Below are 21,561 nucleotides of genomic sequence, written 5' to 3'. Positions count from 1 at the left end.
ACATGATACTAGATTCCCTTTCACAGATTTCAGAGTAAAATACCAAACTTTAGATTGGCCCCGCCTTTAGAAAATGAGCACCAATCAAGTTAGGCAGTCCGAATGACCGAAGTAACAATCATGTACCCATCATTTTCAAACTGTACATTGCACAACTTTTGACCAAGTGTACAAGAGCAATAAGATAATCGGCATCTCCATAGAAATCGGGCGACTTAAGTAACATCGAAAAATATTTTGATGGGAAGATTGTGTCAAAAAGCAATTTGACTGATAAATAAAATTTAAAACTGGGATGTGATCATATCCCTCCCTTAGCTCAGTCGGTAAAGGCGCAACTACAAAGCAAGACCATGCTGGAGGTGGCTGGGTTCGATTCCCGGTCCGGTCTAGGAATTTTTCGGGTTGGAAAATTTCTCGACTTCCCTGGGCATAGAAGTATGATTGGAATTGCCACATAATTATACCAATGCAAAAATGGTACAGGCATCGAAAGCTCTCAATTAATAACTGTGGAAGTGCATCTAGAACACTAAGTTGGGAGCACGCAATAAGCTAATATGCGATATGCAATAAGCTTGAAACGCGAAAAAGAAGAAGAAGAAGATGTGATCATATATTCGGACAGTATTATATATAGTGTAATAGCTGGAGCATCGATTGACACTGATAGCTCGACTTTTTCTACCTTTGTTACTTTCGACGTAATGAAAATTTGCTCTTGATTTAATGTTGGGATGACAATCACGAGACGGACCGAAAAGTTATGAATCACCTTTGCTACCTTATGGGGATTATTTCTCCATTAATTTATTTGCAAATGTTCATCAAGTTAATGCCACGGTTAATGCTATATGTTATAAAAGTGCTACATACATTTAATAATTTTAATTTTCAATATACTTACAGATGGATTGCTAACTATTTCTTCGACGATGTCAACATTAGAGGAAAATCATTGTCACAACCAAATTTGAGCGGTGGATTTGACCTTGGTAAGTATATAAGTTACAGAGGTCGAAACATATCGCAACAACTTGGCGATCTTTTTGGCGTTCATTTAGCCAATAGACGAGTGCACGGATAGATTTGAGTTCACTCACTCGACAAAAAGTGAAACAACAGCGGGGCCCTGTTTACTAAAAATGAACACATGAATAATACTCACGCAACATTTGAAACGGGCCTATCAACTTTTGTACAAAAAACTTGTTAAGTCCTCTTCGCGCGAACCGAATACGCCCACGCAAACTAACAATACCATCGGATAGGGGAAATTCTCCCCATTCCCGATAGTGCCCTTGGTTTGCGTGGGAGTACTTCGGTTATGGTGAAAAGGACCTAGCAAGTTTTTTACAAAAGTTGATTGAGTTTCAAATGTTACGCGAGCATTATTCATGTGTTCATTTTTAGTAAACAGGGCCCCGCTGTTGTGTCACTTTTTGTCGAGTGAGTGAACTCAAATCCATCCGTGCACTCGTCTATCCAACCTGCTTCGACCCTAATAAACGGGTACCATGCACTAATGATATCGACAGTGAGCATGCATAAGGGCGTATACGCGATGATCGATTCTCTTCATCGATTTTCTCTTTGCATTTCTACAGCTAAGCAAAACAATTTTCTAGAATTTGTTCAATGCAGAAATGTAACAGGTTGTATTGGCTATCAAAAGCAACAGCAAACGCACCGAGAAACGTTAATTCTAGCGAGTTATTAACAAAAGAGAAAATCGACAAAGAGAATCGATCATCGCGTTTACGCCCTTATGCATGCTCACTGTCGATATCATAGATGGGACGCCCATAGCTGATAGCCCTAATTGTTTGTTAGGCGCTTTTTTATTATTTATGCAGAGAGTTGCTTGTGCTGGGCCCTCATTTCGCAAGTCGAAGCGACAAAGTTTTTCGTACAAGCGTTTATACAAAAATGGCTCGTTTCGACTTGTGCAATGAAGCCCCTGGTGGTCATACCTTGTACAGACATACAATGTACACTGTTGTACCATAGAGGTAACTCTAAGACCACTGGGTCCCGAAGAAAATCATTATTATTTTTGGCTCACTCAGTACCAGAACAACGGTCCCAAGCAGTCCCAAGCTATTTCACTCACCCCTGCATGTTCTGCATGAATCCACACACCCCTGATGTTATCTGTCAAACTTTCATAGCGAATCAAAACAAACATAGTGTAGTAATAGAATTTCAACTAGAATAGGGTACGTTAATCGTTTGCTTGGGACCAATAGGCTACTAAAGTGGTGAGCCAATTTAAAATCGTTAGTTTCGTATTGATTGTTGGTTGTACTACCGTTGTATTTCTTTAAGCTAGTACCTCAAATTGTACCTTTTGAGGTACTCGATTAAAGGAGTACAACCATAGAGGTAACTCTAAGACCACTGGGTCCCGAAGAAAATCATTATTATTTTTGGCTCACACAGTACCAGAACAACGGTCCCAAGCAGTCCCAAGCTATTTCACTCACCCCTGCATGTTCTGCATGAATCCACACACCCCTGATGTTATCTGTCAAACTTTCATAGCGAATCAAAACAAACATAGTAATAGAATTTCAACTAGAATAGAGTACGTTAATCGTTTGCTTGGGACCAATAGGCTACTAAAGTGGTGAGCCAATTTAAAATCGTTAGTTTCGTATTGATTGTTGGTACAACGGTACTGCTTTGTATGTCTGTCAATGGTATCATTCAACTCAAACTCGTACTATTGACGGATACAATCCAACTAATGCGCGCCTGGTGATAGGAATAAGCTCTACCCGACGGTGATCAGTTAGTGACAGCCGTTGGAAATTTCAATATTTTTTTTGGAAAACTGTTAAATTACAGTGCTAGGTCGTGTAAATGAATGAATCTTGTACAAAATCTATAAAAAAATATTGTGATATGCGTCGATCTAATATATAAATTATACTAGTTTTCAAATAAAATTTTAATTCATGCTAAGGTTATAGAGATTGCTGACGTCTATCGTACGCACCCTACCTCAAGTATACGTATACGCAAAATGTTTTCATCAGGAAAAAAAAATTCATTATTGCGGAAAATTTTCCTCGTGAAAACAAATCACTGACACAATCACACTATAGCAATCTCTATGGACATGCTTTTTTATTCGGGCAATAAACAAAACGTTATTCGTTGTTGCGTTGGAAAGATCGAATGGCATTTTCTAGTGGACTCAGTTGCTGATTGTTTATTTGTTTTATTGTTGTTTTACATCAATAGGCTGAATGAAGCCCCAATGATGTTAACCTTATCAACTATGGTAAAAAAAAATATATTCAAGCATGGTCATAACATAAAAAAACATTAAAAAATATATCGACAGTGAGCATGCATAAGGGCCTATACGCGATGATCGATTCTCTTCGTCGATTTTCTCTTTTGTTAATAACTGGCTAGATTTAACGTTTCTCGGTGCGTTTGCTGTTGCTTTTGATAGCCAATACAACCTGTTACTACTCTGCATTGAACAAATTCTAGAAAATTGTTTCGCTTAGCAGTAACAATGCAAAGAGAAAATCGATGAAGAGAATCGATCATCGCGTATTCGCCGTCGATATATCTTATAGTCAGCTACTTCTGTCGGCGAAAAACAGAAGAAAACTTTCGACGAAGCGCATCACGGGAGAGATGAAAGTCGAGAACAGATGCAACTCTGGCTCTGAACCATTTGGTGGATTATTTTAACTTTTGGTTAAAATTTGACAGATGGAAAGTTATTGATTAACCCTACTATCCAAGCGTGGTTACTTCTGACCTCTGGAGAAGTTCTAGGTCGATAAGTTGACAACGGCTTTCGTAACTGGGTAATCGAAACGGAGGCAATCTACGCAACGAAAGACGAAGAAAGCGACGTTGAACAGATTCAATTCTCTTGGCACCGTTGTTGTAGTTTGGGTTCCAAACCGCTGAACATTACTCAAGCGTCGATCGAACAAGCGAACAATAGAGAGATTTTAGACAGTAGATATCAGTGAAGTTTTTAGCTATTCTAAAAATGAACCCTAAAGTTCTTGACGCCTTATCAACAACATATGCAATGTGTTGCTTGAATGAAAGCTGCGAATCCAAGATCACACCCAAGTCTTTCACCTGATTCACGCGTTCGATTGTCGAGCCAAGCAGGTCATAGCTAAATATGATCGGTTGTTGTTTTCGTGAGAACGTAATAGCGGAGCATTTGGCTGGGTTCACTACCATTCTCTTTAACCTGCACCAACTAGCGAATACATTCAGTTGACGTTGAAAAAAGTGACAGTCAGCAATGGAGCAGATGCACGTCGTTGAAGTACAGTATAAAAATTAACGGTCGACAGTTTCATCTTACTATTCATCTTTGATTATATCGTTAAAAATATCATTTTTTTCTCCGGTCCAACAATTTAACAATAAATTTTAATGAACTGTAAAACGGGGTATCTCTGATAATGCCGGTAACTTTAAGAGTATAATATAGTGATAAAATTTACACTGCGCTTTTTCTGAATCATAAACTTTGGTTGCATATTGTAGCTTAGGGTATTTCCGTTGATATCCTATGTAGTTTTTAAATAGTATGGTTACATATTTTACAAACAAATTTAAAATTTTTTCTTCATGTTTTTCGTCTGTTTGAAAATACACTGCTGAATAGGCTGCCACAGATATCCCTTTAGCAAATTTCCATTACTGATTATTCATAAAATGTATAAGTCAATTGACTGATGCCTTGCAAAAAAGTTAATCAAGATTATGCGTCAAATGAAATGTATAAATGGTCACAATACCTTTTATGCATTCTTATACGACCTACACGCAGAAAAAAGTATTTTAAACGTTATAATATTTGACGTAAAATCAATAAGAATTTCATTTTGTTTTGGCTGCAAAAAGAAATCATATTGTTTCAACTATTCAGTATTTTTTTATGTTTTGTTTTCTTTTTCATTGATCATCCTTCGGAAAGGAAGTAAAGCCGTTGGTCCCCGGTTCATTAGTTCATGGGTCGACATGTAGGGTCCAGGTGTGGGCGCTGCCTTCCTGGCGTCGGGAGCTTTGGTATTGCTGATTGCATCTGAAACTGGACTGTCCCAAAAATGCAAAAAGTGTGATAAAAGTGCACGTTTCCGTCAAATCGTTTTAATGTCTTCGGAGCACTTATTGCTTGCATCATAAGGAATAAGTGTACCGAAGGCATCAAGACAATTAGCCGTAAAATTGCAGTTTTATCATATTTTTTAATAAGTGAAAACGCGCTTATTAGTCCAATTTGGTGTGAAACGCGCAACACTCAGTACGGAAAACAAGATCGACGGGAAAAAATGAAGGAAAAAAACAGAAAATTGATTATATTTAGCAACTGCAGCTCGAACTGCAGCCAGCGTTGCCAGTATTCCAGATTTATCTGGATTTTCCAGATTTTTAGTCGTCTTGCCAGATACACAGACAGACCACGTATATTTCCAGATTTTCCCCGATTTTTTAAACATGTTGCTTGAAAAATATCACTGCAATTGATTTAAACTCTAATAAAAAAAATTAAAAGGTAAACTTGCTACTTAAATTATTAAAGGCCATCAACGTTGGACATTATTTGAATTTTAAGGTAAATCTGAAAATAGTTCACAGTTAAGTGTGAGGCGAATTTTTTGTGAAGTCAAAGGAAACTTTCAATTACATCCATCTTTGTGGGCTTCGGGGTCGTGCGGCGTCACCCATCATTTAGGTGTATTGTGAGTGCCACGAAGTGAGGGCTCGATTCCCGCTCCAGCCGGTGCAAATTTTGGCAAACTGAAAATTTACTTACTGGTCTAATGGGTGTGGTGTGTTGTCCGTTGTCTAGTGTTAAATATTCAGTCATAGGAAATTCTTATGATGAAACTTAAGGAGTATGCTGATACGAATCGTGAGAATAATATCAAAGGAATTCTGTCCAATGTTTCTATGGAGATAATTTTAATAAAATTTTAAGCGCAATTTCTGGAAGACTTTCAAAACCATTTTGGCAAAGTACTTGAGTACTTAGGTATTACTGAAAAGGATTTCAAATCAATTCTGACCTTACCTATAAAGCAGTTCAAAGGAAATTATCGGATAAGTTGGAAAAGAGTGCGACGGTTTTTCTGAAGAGTGTACCAAGGAAATTTTAAAGAATATTTTAAGAATTTCATAGAGAAAAATGGACACAAAATTGAGCCAATATCATGTGAAGAGTTCCAAGTATATTCAGACTAAAAAAAAAATCATGATCTGGGACGCAGGAAAAATATAAATTCCGGAATTTAGAATCATTGCAAGATCCTGATACTTTAAAAATGAAGCTATCAGACTTTAGTATTATAATAAAAGTAATCTTTGGCATAAAATTATTCGTAATGGTCATGCGAATAGTGGAGTTACCCGTAGTTTAGGTAAACTGTGTGTGAGTTCCACGATGTTAGGCTTTGATTTCTACTTCAGCCCGGTGAATTTTGCTTCAAAATAAAATTGCCTGCTGGTCTGCTGGGTGTTGTGTGTTGTATGATGTCAAGAATTAAACTGTAAATCTGATCAACCTCAGAGTAGTATTAGAATTATATCGAACTAATAAAATCTAATAAATTCTGGTACTGCATCAAGTAGTAAGGACTACATCGACTATTAGCTCAAAAAATCCATCCCATCAAATTTCCTTGATTCTTTGCTTCTCATTCTATTAAAAAACTTACAGTTTTAAAAACAATTCTAACTATATTTTCTGTTGTTTTTTACCCACATTTAACTCAATTTTTTAAATGCTGCGTAATGGATATTTGAACTTTTTGGGTACACCGTGTCAATACTTTTAAACTTTTGGAAGATTTTAGCAATGCTTACAAGTTATTTGCTTTATATAATTTATTTAAACATGTAATTTATAACCATTCTAGTACTTTAAATCGAGCGGCGCCGGTGGTGTAGTGGTAAGCGTGATTACCTCTCACCCCAGCAGGCCTGGGTTCAATCCCAGTCGGCGCCGCCGGGATGTTCTGAGGCATAACATCTCTGATCACGCCTTCCTTCGTAAGGGAAGTAAAGCCGTTGGTCCCCGGTTCATGAGTTGATGGGTCGATAGGTAGGGTCCAGGTGTAGGAGCTGCCTCTCTGGCGTCGGTAGCATTGGTGCTCAGCACGGAAAACAAGATCGACATAGTAACATAGTAGAAGTAACATATCAATCCGAGAAAAATAAAGTTTAGTTTTGATGACCGAAAAGTTATTCATATTTCAATTAAACACATATAATTTCATAGTAATAGCAATGTTTAACATATTAAGCAGAGTTTTAATCATACAAAGGACATCGCTAGCTTTCATGCTAAAAAATACTGGTTAAAAGTTATATACGTCATACTGGTCAAAAGTTATATACGTCATTTGGTGGTTCCCTAAAGTAACTTAAGTCAAAGTGTATTTATCATGATATTCGGGAGAATTATCAATCACGTCTCCTTACGTGCAGCCCATTCATCATTTTAGGACAACCGAAATCATCTTAGCAACAAACAGTTCGATTTATTCACTTTAATAATGAGAAAGCGAAACGACAAACGTACACTTTTCACGGGTTTCTCTGCGCTGTTACTTAAGACAAATGGCATCTCCATTGAAATCGGGCGACTTAAGTAACATAGAAAAATATTTTGATCGGAAGGTTGCGTCAAAAAGCAATTTGACTGATAAATAAAATTTAAAACTAGGATGTGATCATATCTTGATAGAGCTGGAATTAGGGCGTAACAACTTTTGTAAAAAAATGACTTCTCTCGATGATTTCTCGAAACTCAAGGCACGTCCACGCAAACCAACGTAACCAACGGAAGGAGAAGTCTTCCCCTACTCGATGGGGACGTTGATTTGAGTGGGCGAGCCTTGGCTTTCTAGAAATCATCGAGAGAAGTCATTGTTTACAAAAGCTGTTACGCCCTAATTCCATCTCTATCTAGATATATTCGGACAGTACTGGATCAACAATAGAAAAGGGCACATCAGCATTTGTAAACAAAACGTTCCAAAGCCCATTCCTCACAAACCGAAGGCCGCCCACACAAACCAACACCATCATCGTGTAGGTAGAAGTTTCCCCTATCTAATGACTCAAGTAACCAAAAGTTCTGATAAAAGGCTGAGAAGTTCGGTCGGGAGATCGTCATTTTCCTATAAGTCTAATTATTTTTAACTTATGTAACAATTGCATTTTAAGACCTTCAGCTTTTTATGCTTTCCATCTTTAGACTTCTATGAAACTTATAAACACTTATAGATGCTATTTAATTGAATAATGTTGTAAACCCTAACATATATTTTCAGTTGCTATTCTGGATCACGGATCATATCGAGAACGCTTCAGTACAAGGAACCCTCACGAGTATATTACAGTTGATGATTTAAACCATTACCGTAAAAGACAACTCTCGGACTGTTACGCAGGTAAATGAGCATTATATAATTCGTAATTATGAGCAAGTGTTGTTTAATGGTTTTGTACATTTATGTTATTATATGTTTGAGCTATTAGAAAACATTTTAAATGTTCTTTTAATAATTTTATCCCTATTTCACATTACCAAGCAATAAAGCATAACAGATAAAGTTTTTTTTTTGTTTGAGCAATTATATAGCATTGGCATTAAAAAAGCAGACATTTTTAAAAACGAGCTAGAAAAAAATTACGTAATATATAACCAAACGAATGCTTTTGCATGTGAACAGTGCATATTGTATTACTAGAAAAAAAATTGCGATAGCTATCTGGGACCTTAGCGGTCAACATATTTTTGTAAGGGTCATCTTTAGAATTACCATTCCCGTAAAAAAGAACCATAAGTTTGTTGAAATGTATTGCTATCATACAATAGAATTTATTGTATTTACAATAAATCGTATTGTCCACAACTATAAAATAACCATAGATTTTTTTGCCACCATTGAATCTATGGTAAATGGGGAAATCTCCAATAGAACAAGTTTTTGTATCAGTGGTGTAGTGGTAAGCGTGATTATCTCTCACCCCAGCAGGCCTGGGTTCAATCCCAGTCGGCGCCGCCGGGATGTTCTGAGGCATAACATCTCTGATCACGCCTTCCTTCGTAAGGGAAGTAAAGCCGTTGATCCCCGGTTCATGAGTTGATGGGTCGAAAGGTAGGGTCAAGGTGTGGGAACTGTCTTCCTGGCGTCGGTAGCATTGGTGCTCAGCACGGAAAACAAGATCGACGGAAAACAAATCACACACGACTGCGCCTAGTAAATAAACGAACTAGTTAAAAAGTAGAAGGGTCTGTGCCTAGGGGCACGAAAGGAAGCTTGACGTAGGACCGCTAGTGGACGGAATAAATGTGGTGAGCATTTAGTTCTTTTAATTGATTATCTACACAACTCTTTCCGTTTTTGAATTGTAGGCGTACCAAATTTGTAGTATTTTTTTTCAAAGAGAAAGTTGATTAGGAGAGTCAATCAAAATCACTTGCACCCCTGCTTCCAAGTTTGGTTACAAGATTACAACTCTGGAGAGCATTTTGTGTGGTCGTTGGGGGCTTGTGGTTCTGAATATGGACAAACAAGCACAGATAAATTCTATTCCAACTCTTTACTGATGTAAGCTTGATGGCCCTGAAAAGAGCCGTTTTATTGAAGAGGTCATCCATGGCCACTTACGTTTGGCGTGTTTAGTGTAGGTGACAGCATCACGGACCTCATTTTCCAGGAACACCTTCAGCACACCTCGTAGATCAGACCGGAGATACGTTTGATACCACCACGGCGAGCCAGACGACCGATGGCGGTTATCTCGAAAAACTTTGCGATGACGCTTGGCGCCGCCTTTACCAGTCAATTGTTGCTTGTTAGGTGTGAAGGAGTGGACTAGCCACTACTGCTGCTTTTGCTGTTCACCACGCCGTCCGAAGCGAAAATGAGCTAATGCCATTGGCAAATCAAAGTTGGCACTCGTCGAGAATAGAAGAACTATGAGAGTGATGATGGTTTCAAAATTTTACACGGCGAGGTATACGAGTGCAATCTTAAAATGCTTTTATTTTGCAAATAGAGCATTTTATTTAAATCTGGTTAATGCTACGTTAGTAGAAAACTTAAGGACTACTCAATAGACATATAATATAGAAAAAAAAACATTTCTGTTCAGATGTTTAGGTGTACACATAGATTTCAGCTTTTCTACAACTGTAGCAGCAACCAGATTTAAATAAACTGCTCCATTTGCAAAATAAAAGCATTTTAAGATTGCACTCGTATACCTCCCCGTGGAAAAATTTTAAAACCATCATCACTTTCATAGTTCTTCTATTCTCCACGAGTGCCAACTTTGATTTGCCAATACAGCAGCGCTCTTTCATATCTTTTCAGGTTAAAGCAGAATGATGTGTGGTGGTATAAAAGCTACAAAGACTCCTCCCATTATGAGTAGTTTGCTATCAAGTAGCGACACTGGCTCTTTTCCTTTTGCGTACACGGCGAATGAGAACGACCCAAATTTGAGTTTACTTCACTCATAATCGCCAAAAGTGCAGGAACTCAGCGATGAGTAAATTTGTCTCCTGGTTTCCTGTGGAAAACCTAAAAAATCTGCCAGAAAATGAGGAAATTGACGAAAATTTTATTCAGTCTCGGAGTAATACCAATAGACTGAGTGAATCCAATCTTTACTTCTCAAATGAGGGGAAAACATGAGGCAAATTTACTCATCGCTGAGTTCCTGCACTTTATTTCTTATTTCTGAGATAACTAAACTCAAATTTGGGTCGGTCTCATTCGCCGTGATATCACCTTGAAAGATATCGGCGCCGGTGTTTAGCGTGATTACCTCTCACCCCAGCAGGCCTGGGTCCAATCTCAGTCGGCGCCACCGGCATGTTCTAAGGCATCTCTGATCTCGCCTTCCTTCGGGAAGTAAACCCGAATAGAAATTTACATTAGCCCAACGTTTGATTTTGATGTCTACATCAGCATCGAAATCAAATGTATGCCTGATGTCAAACATTAGAAAACATTATGATTTAGTTGTATTTAAGCAACGTAACATGTTGTATACATCAGAAATTTTGGAACAAAATTTTGCCATTCTAATGTCGGTCTGACGTCAAAAATTTCAATCTCTTGACATTAGAACCAAACGTTTTAAGGATGTTTTCTGATGTACATTACGTTAGAACTAAACGTTGTTCGGATGTTTTTATATGTAAACGTTTTCTGATGTTTTCTAATGTAGATGTTTCCCGATGTTAGAACCAAACGTTTTCGGATGTTCTCGGATGTAAAAAACGTTAGAACTAAACGTTGTTTAAATGTTTTTATATGTAAATGTTTTCTGATGTTTTTTAATGTAGAAGTTTCCTGATGTTAGAACCAAACGTTTTTGGATGTTTTCGGATGTAAAAAACGTTAGAACTAAACGTTGTTCGGATGTTTTTATATGTAAATGTATTCTAATGTTTTCTTATGTAGATGTTTCCCGATGCTAGAACCAAACGTTTTTTGGATGTTTTCGGATGTACACAACGTTAGAACTAAACGTTGTTCGGATGTTTTCAATTGTACTTCCTGTTTGTTGTTCTCTGATGTTTTCAGATGTACAAAACGTTTAAAGTAAACGTTGTTTGAATGTTTTAAAATGTAGATGTTTACTTATGTTTTAAGTAGTATAACCACTAGAATCTTACTTTTCAAATGCTTTCAATTATATTTACAACACATTAGAATTAGCAACATAATCGTGTAAACACTACACACCATTGTTGTTAGATAACATCATAAAAATGCGTACATAACTGTCAATGCTGAAGCTCCCGTTTCCCACCAGTCAGTTAACTGACCTTAGCTAACCTAATGTCATTGCGGCAACTCTCTATGCGGCAGGGGAACTATGCCATTAGCGCGCTAAGAGTTATTAGACCACTGACATAGGCGCCAATTTGTAGGTGACGAGGCACTTGGTGACATTACAGCGAGCTTGACGATTGTTGCAGCATTTTTTAATCAAACTAACAGTTAAGGTGTGTAGTGTTTACAAGATCATGTTTCTAGCACAACAATTGAAAGCATTGGAAAAGTTAATTCTCATGTTTTGCACAATCAGAAAACATAAAATTGTACAAAAAAAATCATCCATTCTGGTAGACTATCTCTTAAATGCATACAGAATAGCCATTGCGTAAGCTCCCGTTTCCCACCAGTCAGTTAACTGACCTTAGCTAACCTAATGTCATTGTGGTAACTCTCTATGCGGCAGGGGAACTATGCCATTAGCGCGCTAAGAGTTATTAGACCACTGACATAGGCGCCAATTTGTAGGTGACGAGGCACTAGGTGACGTTACAGCGAGCTTGACGATTGTTGTATCATTTTTGAACGAACTACCAGACAAAGATGCCTAGTATTTACATAATCAAGTTTCCAAATCTACAGGGCCACCCACATTAGATCCGGATCTGGCGCGATGCAGCAAAGTGACAGCTAAATATATTGTCTAACTATAAAATTTACGACAACGCAACGCAAGCAGATCTAATGTGGGTTACCCTTAAGGCCTGTGGAAGAGTGAAAACTGGTGGCCGCGTGAAACTTTAGGGAAATTCCCCAATAATTTGCAAAATTTAGCAAAACACAAATGCTCCGTCCATGTGTCGAACCACAAACGAAACTCGTCAGTTGGTGGGGATTGATGACTTCCTTGGTTGCTTTGGTGGTGTCATGCCTTCCTTCGAAAAGAAGCACAGCCGTGGATCCTGGCCCTTGAGTTGATGAGTCCAGGTCTAGGTGTTCAATTGCCTCCCTAGCGTAAGTGGTTGCCACTCGGTTGCAGAACATAGAACGATAGAAAATAAACAAGAAAACAAAGCCAAATTGAAGATTAATCCAGGGATTTTGCAATAAATATTTAGATGAGCTAAGACTAGAGAATGCTAGAGAAACTGAAAGACTATCAAAGCAAACTATGCACCTAGATCCAAATCTTTTCAGAAAACTTATCAATACGCATAGTTTGAACCGATGTATAAACATCATGCAGACATTGTTGTCTTTGAAATGTCTACGAGCCAGGTAAAGGGCCGAACCCAATGACACCAGGACAGCGGCATAGCGGTATAGGGGTAAATGTACATTTTAAGGTTAGTTAGAAGAACTACTAGAACTTCAGGGTAGTTCCATAGAGGTAACTCTAAGACCACTGGGTCCCGAAGAAAATCATTATTATTTTTGGCTCACTCAGTACCAGAACAACGGTCCCAAGCAGTCCCAAGCTATTTCACTCACCCCTGCATGTTCTGCATGAATCCACACACCCCTGATGTTATCTGTCAAACTTTCATAGCGAATCAAAACAAACATAGTGTAGTAATAGAATTTCAACTAGAATAGGGTACGTTAATCGTTTGCTTGGGACCAATAGGCTACTAAAGTGGTGAGCCAATTTAAAATCGTTAGTTTCGTATTGATTGTTGGTAGTTCTATAAACATCAGAAAAATACCAGATTTAATTTAATTTAAGTTAATAATTATTCTGAAGACCTACAACTGAACAGAAATTCAAACGATGTCCTTTTGATATTCTTTGAATAGTTTAAATTGATCAGGTATTATTCTGAGAACCTACAACTGATCAATAAATCAATCGAAACTTTTCGGATATTACTACAAGAGATCAAAATAAGCAGGAATTGTTTTGAAGACCTACAACTGATCAGAAATTCAAATAAAGTAATTTAGAAAATATTCGAAGTGGTCAGGTTGATAAGGATTAGAAATTAAAATCTTGAGATATTTTTCGAAGAGGTCAAGTTGATCAGGAATTATTCTGAGGACCAACATCTGATAAAAAATCGAATTGAAGTCGTTTGAAAATTTCTTCAGAACGTAGAATAATCGGAAATTGTTATGAAGATCTTACTACACCGAAGGTCGTAGATCTTCAGAGAAACTAGCAGAACTTTAGGGAAATTAAAAAAAAACTTCAGAGAAGTTTTAAAAAACTGAAATCTTTAGAGAAATCAAAAGAAAATCAGGGAAGTTCGTAGATCTTCTGAGTAATTTACAGCACTACAGTAATGTTTGTCGTCGTTTCGAGAAATAATCACTACTTTATGGATGTTCACAGATCTTCAGGGAAGTTTGAAGATCTTCAGAGAAATTAACAGAACTACAGTGATGTTCGTAAATTTAGAGATAATTTTTTAGTTCCTAAGGGAAATTTATAGAACAGAATTTCAGAGAAGTTCGCAGAACTTTAGATAAACTCACAGAACTTCAGGGAAGATCACATAAATTTAAAGATCCTCGTACATCTAAGAGTTATTTTCAGTACTTCAGGGCAGTTCACAGAGCTTTAGGCAAATTGGCAGAACGTCAGGGAAAAATACTGAATTTCAGGGAAGATTGTTGATCCTCAGAGAAATTTGCAGAACTTAAAGGAGGTCTTCAGATAAATTTTTATTGCTTCAGAAAAAAATTGCAGAAATTCAGGAAAGTTTTGTAGACTTTTAGAGAAATTTTTAATATTTTAATGCTTCAGGGTAGTTCGAAGATCTTCAGAGAAATTCACAGACCTTCAGGGAGTACACAGAACTTCAGGGAAGTTCGAAGATCGTCTAAGTAATTTGCAGATTTTTAGGAAAATTTAACATAACTTTTACTTAACTTTAACTAAACTTTAACATAACCTTAACTTAATTTTAACTGAAATTTATTATAATTTAAATTTTAACATAACTTTAACCTAACATCAACTAACCATATCTTTAACTTCACTTTAGCTTTAACATAAATTTAACTAAACTTTAACATAACCTTAACGTAATTTTAACTTAAATTTAACATAACTGAACTTTAACTTAACTTAAGCATTAACATAACTCTAAATTAATTTTAACATAACTTTAACTTAATTTTAACTTAGCTTTCACATAACTTTACCTTGAACATTACTTCAACTTTAACTTCCCGAAAAAAAAATTACAGTGAAATTTTCAGTGGAAACAATGCTCTAACATTCATATTTATTGTCGACAATAAAAATGATTGTTATAATGTTGTACTCTTCCGAAAACGGCAAAACTGCTACCTAGCTGTACAATGAATGTACATAATAAAATGTTGTTACAATGATTTTTATCGTATTTTTCATTTATTTTATTGTTAACATGATTCGATCATGAACAATAATGAACAACTCAATTACAATAAAAATTGTTGTTACATTAAATATTGGTGTATTTTCATTGTGGGTTACTTCACGAACAATAAAAATAAATCTGATTGAAGCATGCAGACTATGAGAGGGTCAGCAACACTGCCAATGTAACTAAGGGTACGGCCAGGGTAGACGCGATTCGCGGCGCGACGCGACCAATTCAAAAGAATCTTATTATTTATTATTATTCCTTGCGTGAGTCGCATCGCGTCGCGTCGTGTGTCGCGTCTACCCTGGCCGCGGCCTAAGATAGGCGCTGCTCGTATGGCTCTGGCTTTGACAGTTCGTTTGGCTCAAAATCAGGCAGTCCGCGTCCGCTCATATCTTATCCTAGACCCTCTCTAAAGCTTAATGGAGACCTTTTCCGTGCAGTCAACCCTAATAAAAATTGTATGGTTAATTTGCTTAACGACGTGTTCTGGGTATCATCCAAACCATTTGTGAAATAGTTCAATGATTTGGGTTATCGTTCGTTTATGGTTATTTTTTATTAGGGAATAATCATACAATAATAATAAAAAACTCCACCACTTGAAGATGTCAGAAAGGAACTCTCAGGTGGAAGCATATTTCATGGGCGATTCTCTCCAGTCGAATGCATTAACTTATCAACGGCGCTCAACCCCCAAGGAGACGTGACCTAGGGATATCGAGCGCAGGGGAGTTGGCCTGTATTTCTCACAAGTTCCGGATCGAATCTCGATCCATAACCAGTAAAAAAAAGGACCACCCATAACAGACATGCCACCCCCTTCCCTTCCCGGGGCAATGTTTTATTTTTTCGATTTATTTTTAAAATCGATAAAGTAGATCTGTCAAGCCAACACATACACTCTAAAGTACACTGTTATTTTTTTAATCAATAAATTCGCCAACCAACAGTAAAATAACAATAATATATTATGTTATTGAAAAAAAAATTATATGGGAAAATCACGAAAATTTCATTGTTAAGATACTTAACAACCCCCCTTTTTTATTGTAAATTTTCCATTTACCATGAAATTTACTGTTTTGTACAACATAAATCAAGGTAAATTTATTGTAGACGTAACAATATAAATCATTGTTAAAACAATAATTTTCGTCTTATTGTTACATTGTTTTTTAATGTATTTTTGTTGTTATTTTTTTTCGGGTTAACTTGAGCATAACATAACATAACTTTAACTTATCTGTAACATAACTTTAAGATAACGTTAACGTTAACTTAACTTAACTTAGCATTAACTTTAACTTAGCGTTAACTTAACTTTAACTTATCTTTAACTTAATCTTAACTTAACTTTATCATAACTTAACCTTAACTTTAACTCATCTTTAACTTAACTTTAACTTCTCTTTAACTAAACTTAACCTTTTTTTACTTAACTTTAACATAACATTAATTTAATTTTAACTTAACTTTAACATAACTTTAACATAACTTTAACCTAACATTAACTTAACTTTAAATTAACTTTAGCATTAATATAACTCTCACATAATTTTGACATAACTTTAACTTAATTTTAACTTAGCTTTCGCATAGCTTAACCTTGAACATTACTTTAATTTTAAAATCATTTTAATTTTAACTTCACTCTAACGTAATTTTAACTTTACTTTAACTAAAAATGTTGTTAACTAAATTTTAACTTAAATTTAACATAACTTTAATTTAACTTTAATGTAATATTAACTTAACACATCTTTAACTTGACTTTAACTTTATAATAACTTTAACTTAACTTTAACATAACTTTAACTTAACTTGAACTAAACTTTAACATAACCTTAAATTAATTTTAACTTAAATTTAACAGAACTTTAACCTAACATTAACTTAACTTTAATTAACTTTAAATTTTATCTTAAATTTAAAATAAGTTTACCATTAACATAACTTGAACTTAACTATAACCTAACATGAACTAAACAGATCTTTAACTTAACTTAAACTTTATAATAACTTTAACTTATCATTAACATAACTTTAACTTAACTTGAACTAAAGTTTAACAAAACCTTAAATTAATTTTGATTTAAATTTAACATAACTTTAACCTAACATTAACTGAACTATAACTTAACTTTAAATTTAATCTTAAATTTAAAATAAATTTAACATTAACATAACTTGAACTTAACCTAACATAAACTTAACATATCTCTAACTTAACTTTAATTAAACTTTAACATAACCTTTACGTAATTTTAACTTAAATTCAACATATCTTTATCCTAACATTAACTGAACTTTAACTTAACTTAAGCATAAACATAACTCTAATTTAATTTTGACATAACTTTAACTTAATTTTAACTTAGCTTTCACCTAACTTTACCTTGAACATTACGTTAACTTCAAAATTATTTTAACTTTAACTTTAACTTAAACTTAACTTTAAGTTAACTTATACTTAACATAACATAACATAACGTTAACTTAACTTTAACGTAACTTTAACTTAACGTTAATTTAACTTCAACTTAACTTTAACTTACCTATCACAGAACTTTAACTTTAGTTTAACATAACTTTAACTTTAAAATAACTTAAACTTAACTTTAACAAAAAATTAACTTTAAAATAACTTAAACTTAACTTTAACTTTAAAATAACTTTAACTTAACAATCTTTGTACAATTTCACTGGTTCAGATCAATCACGGAGTGCAACTATCGATACGTGCAGTCAGACTAAGCTAAGCTAAGCTAAGCTAAAATAACTTTAACTTAACAATAACTTTAACTTAACAATAACTTAAACTCCAACAAAACTTTATCTTTCCTTTAAAATAACTATAACATAACTTTTTCTCTTACATAACTTTAACTTAACTTTAAACTTACTTTAACATAAATTTCACAAAACTTTAAATTAACTTTAACTCTACCTTAACATAAGTTAAACTTAATTATAACTTAACTTTAACTTTAACATAACTTGAACTTTATTTTAACAAACTCTTATCTTAATTTTAGCTCTCATTTAATTTTAGCTTAACTTTAACATAACTTTTACTTTAACATAACTTTAACTTAAACATAACTTTAACTTTAAAATAACTTTAACTTTAACTTCAAAATAACTTTAACTTTAACATCACTTTTAAACTTAATGAATGATTCAAAAAAACTTAACATTATCATAAAATTAACTTAACTTTAACTTTATAATAACTTTAATTTTAACATAACTTATACTTTAGTTTGAATAAACCTTAACATAACATAATTGAACTAAACATGAACTTAAATTGTGCTCAACTTTAACTCAATTTTAACTTAACTTGAACGTTACTTTAATTTTAAATTAATTATAACTTAACATTATCATAACTTTAAATTTAACATAACTTTAACCTAACTTTAACTTAACTTTAACTAAACTACAACATAACCTTAACTTAATCTTTACTTAACTTGAAATTTTAACTTAAATTTAACATAAATTTAACTTAACTTTAACCTAACATATACTTAACATATCTTTAACTTAACTTTAGCTCTAACTAAACTTTAACATAACCTCAACGTAATTTTAACTTAAATTTAACATAACTTTAACCTAACATTAACTGAAGCTTAACTTAACTTAAGCATAAACATAACTCTAACTTAATTTTAACATAACTTAATTTTAACTTCGCATTCACATAGCTTAAACTTAACTTTAACTTTAACATAACATAACTTTAAATTAACTTTAACTTATCTTTAAGATAACTTTAACATAACGTTAACATAACTTAACTTTAACTTAACTTGAACATAACTTTAACTTTAACACAACTTTAATTTTAAATTAATGATAACTTAACATTATCATAACTTTAACTTAACTTTAACATAAATTTAATTTAAATTTAACGTTAACATAACTTATAACTAAATTTGAATAAACTTCTACTTAACATAATTTTAACTTACCGTTAACTTAACATTAACTTAAATTTTACTTAACTTTAACTTAACGTTAACTTAACTTCAACATAACTTTAACTTAACTTTATCTTACACATAACTTTAACTTTACTTTATCTTAACTTAAACATAACTTTAACTTAACTTAAACGTAACCTTAACTTAACTCTAACTTACCTTTAACGTAACTTTAAATAAATTTTAACTTTTACTTTAACATAAGTTTATCTTACCATCAACATAACTTTTACTTTAACATAATTTTAACTTAAATTTAGTTGTTACATACTTAATTTAACTTAACTTTAAATTTTACTTAACTATAATAAAACTTTAACTTAAACATAAACATCGGGATCCGGTATCGGAATGCGTTAAATCAGTAAGGATGCTTAACTCAGCCGGATTCCTCCTGCGGATCAATTTTGGAAAATAGTTACATCAAAATTGATCCGTTGGAGGAATCCGGATGAGTTAATCATCCTTGTTGATGCTTTGCATCAGTCAATTAAATCCGCCGGATTCCTCCAGCGGATCAATTTTTGGAAAATAGTTACATCAAAATTGATCCGTTGGAGGAATCCGGATGAGTTAATCATCCTTGTTGATGCTTTGCATCAGTCAATTAAATCCGCCGGATTCCTCCAGCGGATCAATTTTTGGAAAAAAAAAAATACATCAAAATTGATCCGCTGGAGGAATCCGGATGAGTTAAACATCCTTACAATAAGGATGCTTAACTCAGCCAGATTCCTCCAGCGGATCAATTTAAAAAAAAAAATAATTACACTTAATAACAAATTGTTCAATACTTACCTCTATTCCCGAACACCTCCGGAATTATTGGAAGCAGGCGGCTGAAAAAAAAAAAACAATTACAAAATAATCAAAATTTTGGATCTGTTTGTTAGAATTTGTAATTATTTTTCAAAGGATGCTTAACTCAGCCGGATTCCTCCAGCGGATCAATTTTGGAAAATAGTAACATCAAAATTGATCCGTTGGAGGAATCCGGATGAGTTAATCATCCTTGTTGATGCTTTGCATCAGTCAATGAAATCCGTCGGATTCCTCCAGCGGATCAATTTTTGGAAAAAAGTTACATCAAAATTGATCCGCTGGAGGAATCCGGATGAGTTAAACATCCTTTTTGATGCGTTGCATCAGTAAGGATGCTTAACTCAGTCAGATTCCTCCAGCGGATCAATTTTTAAAAATAATTACACTTAATAAAAACTGTTTAACACCTACCTCTATTCAATTTCCGTACACGTCCCAATCCGGAATTATTGGAAGCAGCCGGCTGAAAAAAAAAAATACAAATTAATCAAAATTTTGGATGTTTGTTAGAATTTGTCATTATTTTTCAAAATTGATCCGCTGGAGGAATCCTGATGAGTTAAACATCCTTGTTGATGCGTTGCATCAGCAAGGATGCTTATCTCAACCGGATCAATTTTTGAAAATAATTACATCATGAGAAATCCGGATGAGAAATTACAAATAATAACACTAAATATAACAAATATTTGAATACTTACTGTTAAAGTTGCTACTTTCCTTCGCGGCTCGGGTGAAGGAATTTGCGGTGCGCTCCGTGCACTCAGCCATCTTGTCTAGTTTGTTTATAAACAAACCAGACAAGATGGCTGAGCGCACGACAAAAAAAAACACACCAATTTAAAAACGTCAGTCTTTAAGTCGCCCAATGTCAAATGACGTCACTTTGTCGCCGGCAATTCGTGTGTAAGCCCTACAGTAAAAGTATGGACGTCTGTCAAAAGTTGTTCCAATCGAACCGTCAAAATGCACCGCTTTGCTCGATTGGAACAGCTTTTTTCAGTTTTGTGGTGTCAGTCGTCCATACTTTTACTGTAGGGCTTTATTCGTGTGGGGTGCTGTATTCGTACACGGTAAGAAAAAAGTACCCAACGGCCAGTTCACTTTTACCTACTTTTGACTAGTTTGTCTCCTTTTCTCCTTCTAATGTTGTCAAAAACGGAGGAGCAAAACCACCCAACAGGGGTAGTAAGTGTATTCGTATACACGGATGCGGTATACACGCTAACTTGAAAGTACTCATTAATGAGTAAAAAAAGACCCATTTTGAAGAAAAGTGGTTTAACTCATTGATGATTAAACAATTTTACCCATTAATGAGTATCTGTTACCCATTAATGATTAACAATTACTCATTAATGGGTAACAGATACTCATTAATGGGTAAAAATTTACTCATTTAATGAGTTAAGCCACTTTTCTTCAAAATGGGTCTTTTTCAACCATTAATAGGTACTTTCAAGTTAGCGTGTACAGCACACTATAGCCGACGTTATGTTTAACGTACAGAACAAGAGTAAAATCGGTTTTCAATTGAAACGATAATAATCAATTAAAACACTAATTAACTCTTGCACTGTAACGTCA

The 21,561-nt window shown here is 34.5% G+C and overlaps 1 protein-coding gene and 1 long non-coding RNA gene across 2 annotated transcripts in view; one reads left to right on the top strand and one right to left on the bottom strand.

Annotated features, from left to right (window-relative positions):
* Positions 1-909: 909 nt before the first annotated feature.
* Positions 910-21,561, top strand: part of LOC135709189 (uncharacterized) — a gene marked incomplete at its 5' end in the record, with an annotated part of 42,899 nt that continues 22,247 nt past the window's right edge. The window contains 2 exons of the mRNA XM_065231413.1: positions 910-995; positions 8,334-8,453. Coding sequence (XP_065087485.1) covers positions 910-995; positions 8,334-8,453 — 206 coding nt within the window. The remainder of the gene's footprint in view (positions 996-8,333; positions 8,454-21,561) is intronic.
* LOC135709192 (uncharacterized) lies at positions 12,094-20,813 on the bottom strand. The gene is made up of 4 exons (XR_010518340.1): positions 20,676-20,813; positions 20,386-20,437; positions 19,951-19,991; positions 12,094-12,829 (listed from the first exon to the last, which is right to left on the bottom strand). It is a non-coding gene; the product is annotated as an uncharacterized LOC135709192 (long non-coding RNA).

Source organism: Ochlerotatus camptorhynchus, unplaced genomic scaffold (assembly GCF_037179485.1).
Source record: "Ochlerotatus camptorhynchus isolate MF236.1 unplaced genomic scaffold, CSIRO-AGI_Acam_v1.1 ptg000354l, whole genome shotgun sequence".
In the NCBI taxonomy this organism is placed as follows: Eukaryota; Metazoa; Arthropoda; class Insecta; order Diptera; family Culicidae; genus Ochlerotatus; species Ochlerotatus camptorhynchus.
This window is presented reverse-complemented; position numbering and strand designations above follow the sequence as displayed.